The sequence below is a fragment of the Gossypium raimondii genome, chromosome 11, assembly GCF_025698545.1.
Source record: "Gossypium raimondii isolate GPD5lz chromosome 11, ASM2569854v1, whole genome shotgun sequence".
Taxonomy (NCBI): Eukaryota; Viridiplantae; Streptophyta; class Magnoliopsida; order Malvales; family Malvaceae; genus Gossypium; species Gossypium raimondii.
Genome location: NC_068575.1, coordinates 5792059 through 5799630, shown reverse-complemented (window position 1 = coordinate 5799630; position 7572 = coordinate 5792059). Strand labels below are relative to the sequence as shown.

The 7572-nt window shown below is 34.6% G+C and overlaps 1 protein-coding gene across 1 annotated transcript; it reads left to right on the top strand.

The window, feature by feature from the left end:
* The first annotated feature begins 1996 nt into the window (after nucleotides 1-1996).
* LOC128034719 (LRR receptor-like serine/threonine-protein kinase ERECTA) lies at nucleotides 1997-5876 on the top strand. The gene is made up of 2 exons (XM_052623544.1): nucleotides 1997-2047; nucleotides 5334-5876. The coding sequence occupies exons 1-2, from the start codon at nucleotides 1997-1999 to the stop codon at nucleotides 5874-5876; spliced, it is 594 nt and encodes a 197-aa protein (XP_052479504.1).
* Nucleotides 5877-7572: the final 1696 nt, after the last annotated feature.

The following is a 7572-nucleotide window of genomic DNA, read 5'->3' as shown; positions in this document are numbered from 1 at the left end:
AGCCCCTACAAGATAAAAAACCATAAACAGCCTAAATTAGTAGGATCGTACTCAAAATATATATGTAATTAACACATAAAAGTATGTCATTTTAGAGTATTATCATATCTCAGGTCTGATTTTCACAAATACAGTGCCCTAACTTTTCAAAACTGCATCCAAAAGACAATCTCTCTTCAATGAAATCATCATATCTTTTCACTCCTATAACCAAGATGCCTTCGCTCCAAATGAGTTGACTTCGACTCCATAACGGACGAGGGACTTCCAATTTGATAAGTCACTGTAGAACCTTACAAAATATAAAGGTTGTTGGTTCTTTTACCTTTTAACAAAACGAGAGCCTTACGAGACACTTTAATGTTGCTCGACTAGATGTTGATTCTGCAACCTTTCTGATCTAAAATACTTAAAGAGATAAGATTCTTACGTAAATCAGGTACATACCTAACATCTGAAGGTGTCCTAATCCTCCCATATTAATATATATAAAAAAGTTTTATGGTTCTCTTTATAAAAAAAAGTTTTAAGAGTTAAATAAAGCAAAGTAAAGGATAAATTGATATATTTTCAATAATTTTTTAAAGGCCAGAAAAATCATTACGCAAGTTTAAAGCAGTATTCATTTTCAAAATTTTGCCTAATAATGGCCAAAGATATAGAAAATTAATCTTGCTCAAACTCCATGTCTTTCATTTTCTCTTCTTTCTTTTTTTCTCCTTTCGCTTTTAAGACCTAAAAAGTCTTAAAAGAAGGTGGGAGTGGGACTTCCTTCATAGACTTTTAGGGTATTGTAAAAAACTTCCTTCATTGCATCCATTTTGTGGAAAATTCAAGCTAGAATTAAGGGACCACGGCATCCGTTTTGTTTGACTGAACTTTATAACATTTCTTTAATTTAATAATCGAAATTCATATTACATTTTGTGGAAAACCAAGTGCAATTAATTAGAAATTTCCTTGATACCAAATCTGCAATGCATTTTGTTGGAAGAAATTTCCTTACGCTTGATGTATATTTTTGTTTTAGCTAAGCTTACTCAATATATTTGTAGTTGTGAGCAATGACAATTGCAACCATGACTACTCCTCTTCCAATTTCCTTTTTCCCTTTTCTTCTTCTCATTCCCGCTATCTGTTTTACCATTTTTCATGCCAATTCCAACCTACTTTGCATTCAAAGTGAGAGAGAAGCCCTTTTGAAATTCAAGAATTATCTTTGTAATAGCCCAATTTTACCCTGGCCAGTGCCAAAACAGAAAATAAAACCAAAAAAAAAATAATAATAAAAGCCCAAAATCCAAAGCCCAAACCAGAATTGCCTAAAACCTAAAAAAACCCTAGTCCACAATACTAAACAGAAAACAAAGAAAAAAAACCCTAGGTGCGCCGCACCTATGCTTGCCTTGCTGCTGCCGCCGCTCCCCACGCGTCTAACGCCTTCTACCACCACCATCAGCCTCTGACACCCGCAAAATGAACAACATGCAACAGCAAAAAAAGAAACAATAGCAAAACGACAAAAAAAATAGAAATTAGGAGTCTTGTAACTTGGCTATAAAAGCGAAAATATCCTATTTGTAATTTTTTTACGCACGATAGTAAATCGAAAAAGCAGAGCAGAAATTTCAAAAGAGGTTGAATTAGATCTATTACTGTTTCTCTCCATTTTCTTCTTTTTTTTTGCTTTTTATTTATTTATTTTTATTTCTTTTACAAATCTATTTTAAAAAAAAACATAGAAATAAAAAGGGAGTTTAAAGGAGGCGTACCTGAGGGCTGCGCTCCGCCATCGTGAGTGTCTGAGGTAGCCACCTCTGATGAAAGATGGCCGAAAGACGAGGGATCCTTTGCTTGTTGGGGCACCCTCGTTCGATTATTGGGATTTTTGACTTCAAAATGGGATTAGGGAGGCCGAAATAGTCAAAATAACCCCCTTTTTTGGGACTCTAGCCACCGTACACGGGGGAACCGCCGCCGTCGGCTGGTGGCCATGATGGACGGACGGTGGCCCTATTGGCTGAAGCCATGGTCGGAGGGGAAGCAGGTGAGAGAGCAAAGAGAGAGCTCTCATTTTTTTTAAGAAAGGGTGCAGAATGATTTTTTAAAAAAAACTCAGCTTAAATAGGCCCTATAAAATGACATCGTTTTAGGGCTGATTACAATAGCCCCAAAATGGCGTCGTTTTGGCCTCTGACCCAAAAATCAATCCGTTGGCCCTCAGGATCCGCGTGTTTCTGCGCTGAAAGGGATATTTGCACATGTGGCCCTTCTGCTTTTGCGAGGCTTTGCAATTTAGTCCTAAAATTCTTTTTTTTCTCTTACATTTTGCGATATAATTTCATTTTTGTTTCATTTTAGTCTAGACGGAAAAGGTGCGTTTCAAAGGACTGGGAATAATTTCCCATCTCTGGTCCTCGCCCTTTGATGCGGTCGTTGAAAGCACCAAAAATATCCTATCCCTAATAAATAATGAAAAAGAATAGTAAAAGGGAAGTAGGGTCGAATCCTCAAGGATTGGATTTGCACAATATCTTGTTCCGTGAAATCTCGGCAGAATCTTGCCCAAGAAAACTTGTGTTCCTAAAAAAATAAAAAATAAAAAAAATAACAGAATTAAAGGTTTGGATCTGGAAACAAAAAATAAAATAAAAACAGAATTAAGAATATTGAATCGAAAGTTTGAGAAATTAAAAATAGAGTTGAGAGAAATGAAATTCTTATGGGAGATTCCAGCCTCCAGTTGTCTCGTTCCGCCTTGGGTTCAATCCTCAGCTTTTAGATGAACCTTACCAAACCGAATAAGCTAGTTATAGTAGAAGAGGACGCAATGATCACCAGCCCCAAGGATTTAGACTTACGATTTGGTGGAACCTGACTCTAGCCAATAGTCGCTTCTGTGGGATCGTCTTATGCTAGATCAACGCTTCTCTATGGCGAATCCCATGCCATTTTGTCTTTTGGGCTCGCCAACCTCTGATGCAGTAAGGTAACGAACCGACTGTGCAACCTTCCCAAAACATACAAAGCAGCCGCCTCTACATACGTTGAAAAGCTTACTTCTTAAGGTACATGGACAAAAGCGTTAGCCCCGTAGTGCGGAGAAACGATGAATACTAGTTGAGAAGGCTAAGTACGGATTCTAAGCCTCATGGACCTTTTTGGGGATTTTTGACAACCTTTGGCTAGATGGATTTAGTGGCTCATGGTTGTGGTAGAAAAGAAAATAAATAAAATAAAATAGGATATTTTATTGATATGAAATATGAGAAGAACAAAAGCCTAAACTTTTGGGAAGAGAGTGTTTACAGAAAAAAATTCCTCCATTTTGAGTCACTTCACCCCCTATTTATAGTGCGGAGATAGTCTAATCCTACTTAAATTCCTAAAAGATAAATACATTTAATTAAAGATAAATAAAGATAAATAAAATAAAATCCTAAAATTAAATAATCCTTAATAATTATCTTAATATTAATTATCCTAATATAATTAAAACAGAGTCTGATAGAATAAAATCTTTTCTTTTTGCATTTCAACCCTTGTGTTCTCCATACTTGCACTTTTGGCACCAACTTTTCCTTATGTCGCACATTGGCCCATTTTATTTCTAAATTCACGCTTTTGGCCCTTAATTTTGCTTTTGCCTCAAATTTAGTCCCTATGAGATAAAAGATCATAAATAGCTTAAATTAGCATAATCATACTCAGAATAAATACATAATTAATATATAAAAATACGTTATTCTAGAGTGTTATCACCCTTTTCCAGCGCATTTCAGTTGACCCCTTTTTCCTTTTTTATTTGTAACTTATGCCTTTAAATTCCATTCAAATTTTGATCCAGTCCCTTTTATATTTATTCATCCATTTTATTAAAATTTAGACTCCAAAGTTTATTTTAACCTCAATTTGATCCTTTATCCGTTTCATTTCAAGCTTTATTTATTTATTTATTCTTTTCGATTCTGTTTTATTTATTTATTTATGCATTCATGCATTTATCCATTTCTTTACTTTTCTTGTGTTTAGAATTTATATTGTTATTTATTCCTTTATTTATACATTTCATTATTATTATCACTATTATTATTATTTTATTATTATCATTTTTATTAGTGTTTAATTCATTTTATATTTTTAGTATTAGAATAGTAATTAATATGGTCATTGTTATTATTATTTGGTGATTATTATTATAATTACGTCATTATTATTGTGTTCTATGATTTATTACTTACCCTTTAAATATTCTACTAATATAGGTATTTTACGTTATTTCATTATTATTGTACTATACATTGTATGAAAAAATTGTTCGCCTTCACATGATATTTGCATAAATTAAACGTACATCTCGTTAAATATTACATTAATTCTTACTCAAATTCAAAAAAAAGAAAATTTTGAAAAATAAGGCAATGTTTCGTTTTTGGAAATTCGAGAGATCGTACTCTAACTTACTGGTTCTCGATTTTCTCGTTGAACCTAAGCAACTGAATATCCTTTTGAGATTAATATACAAAAGTTTTAAATAAAAATAAAGGCAAGCTTATTCTCGAAGGTTCAATGTCTCGTGTCCCAACGTACGGGGTGTGGCATTTTACGGTCTCGAGATGAGAGGGTCTTTAACGTTTATTTCGATTTATTCAAGCAAATTTTAAGTAAAATGAACATTAATACAAAATGGGATCATATTTTAAATTTCCGTTCAAATTTTCAATCTTTGACATTAAGACATTAATTAATCAACTAGGTACCGATTTTGGGCGTATCGAGGGTGCTAATCTTTCCTCGTGCGTAACCGACACCGAACCCATTTTTTGGATTTTGTAGACCAAAAATTGTCTATTTCATAAATTTAAACTTTTATTAAAATGATTAAATTATAAGGTGACCCGATCACACCTCATAAAAATAATTGGCTGCGACTCCCATTTTCGTTTTCGTTTTTAAATAAAAAGTCGCCCCTTTTATCAAAAAAATGGTTTCGACAATGTTATTGATCTTCAAACAGCCTATCTTCATAGGTTGAAGGTGGGGATTGCTGTGAATGGATTGGTGTCGTCTGCCATAACTCAACGGGCCAAGTCCACCAACTGCACCTGGCTGCTCCTCCTCCTTTAACCCCTGATTTTTACGCACCACCAACTGAATGGGAAGCTTACGAGCAGTCAAGACTATGAGGCAAAATAAATCCTTCACTGCTGGAGTTGAAGCATCTCAGTTCCCTGGACTTGAGCTATAACGATTTTAGCAGCGTACATATCCCAAAATTTTTCAGTTTTTTAGAGAGTTTAACATATCTTAACCTCTCTCAAGCACAATTTCAGGGAGCAATTCCTCATAACCTGGGGAATCTTTCAAAGTTGCAGTATCTTGATCTTCGAGGTAATCATCTCAAATCAGGAAGTCTTCAATGGGTTCTTGGACTTTCTTCCTTACAGTCCCTTGATTTGAGCTATGCGAATCTTTCTAAAGCAACTGATTGGCTACAGGTAGCATTTAAACATCCTTCTTTGTTAGAGTTGAACTTGTCAGCTTGCATTTTGGAAGATGATCCATCTTCAATCAGTTTTAATTCTTCAAAATTACTGGTTGTTCTTAATCTTTCTTGGAACCACTTTTCTTCAGTACCTAAGTCGATATTTAGTCTTCACAGCCTTGTGTCCATTGTTCTTAGTGGCAATTCTTTGGAAGGCCCAATTCCAGATTACTTTAGGAACATCTCGTTTCTTGAAGTTCTTGATCTTCACCAGAACTCACTCAATTCATCGATACCCAACTCCTTGTATAGTTTAAGCCATCTTCGATTTCTTCATCTTTCTAGTAATAAAATTGAGCAAGACATATCAGAAATCCAAGAGTTTGTCTAGATGTTGTTTGGGTTCCTTAGAGTCATTAAATATGGCAGATAACCAACCTTCGGGCCATTTAACTTATCAACTTGGGCAATTTAAAAATCTATCTTACTTGTCCCTTGCTCAGAACAAAATTTCTGGTCCCATTCCATTGTCTATAGGGGAACTATCATATTTGAAGTTCTTTGATGTTTCAGAAAATCAATTGAGTGGTACTTTTCCTCTATCTTTTTGACAACTGGAAAGTTCGGAAACTCTGAGTTTTGGGTATAACCTACTGTAAGGAGTTGTATTAGAAACCCATTTTTTTAATCTCACGAGATTGACAACTCTAAAGGCATCACACAATAGGCTTAGATTTGAACCAAACTCAAGCTGGATTCTCCCATTTCAATGTCAAATTATTGAATTGGGTCACTGGCATCTTGGCCCAAAGTTTCCCCATTGGTTAAAATTCCGAAAAAACTTATCTGTGTTAGATATCTCTGATGCAGGAATTTGAGATGTCATACCCCCTTTATTTTTGAAGCTTCCCACTCAATTTGAATATTTAAATCTTTCCTTTAATCAACTGACTGGAGGGATTTCATATTTGAATGTGAGAGATTTTGTTGACTTGAGTCAAGCCAATTCAGAAGTCCATTGCCAAGAGTATTAGGAACTTTACAATATTTAATTTTATCAAATAATTCATTTTCAGGATCTCTTTTTGAATTAGTTTGTAATGCATCAAGTAGGGAATGTATGGAAGTTCTTTACATTGATAAAAATCTTATCTCAGGAGAAATTCCTGATTGCTGGAATCATTGGCAGAATTTGGAGTTTTTAAATTTGGGAAGCAATAATTTGATCGGAAAAATTCTATCTTCTTTAGGGCATACAAAACTTTTCGTGCTAATCCTTCAAAACAATAGTATGCTTGGAGAATTTCCATCCACATTGCAAAATTTCAGTTTGACTATGCTTGATCTTAGTGAAAATCATTTCAATGGAAGTGTAACAGCATGGATTGGAGACAAGTTCTCATTTCTTAAGATTCTAAACCTTCGATCAAATAATTTTGATGGCCATATTCCTCATAAAATTTGTGAACTTCTAAATATTCTGATTTTGGACCTTGCCCTTAATAACATTTCAGGTACTATTCCAAAATGTTTTGGTAAATCGAGTTCAATGGCCAACAGAAGCTATCTAGGAAACTGTATGTATAAAGGGGGAGGTGTTCATTTGACTGCACGATTAGTGCTGAAAGGGTGAGAGGATGAATACAGTTCCATACTAGGGTTTGTTACCAGCATGGACCTTTCAACTAATAGTCTCACGGGAGAGATCCCAAAAGAAATTGGTAAACTCGTTGAGCTACAATCATTAAACCTGTCAGGGAATCTCCTAACAGGAAATATTCTATACAACATTGGCAACATGGAGTTAATAGAATCTCTTGATTTGTCAATGAATTGATTGAATGGTGAGATCCCTAGAAGTTTTTCCAATTTGAATTTCTTGAATCACTTCAACGTGTCCTACAACAATTTGACAAGACAAATCCCAACAAGCACTCAGCTTCAAAGCTTTGAAAACTTGTCTTACATGGGCAATCATCTTTGTGGACCTCCTCTCACTAAAAACTGCACCTCAAAAATTATTCCAACTGATATTGCAAATAATGGAAGTAGCAATGAAGGAAGTAAAGTGAATTGGCTTTATGTCA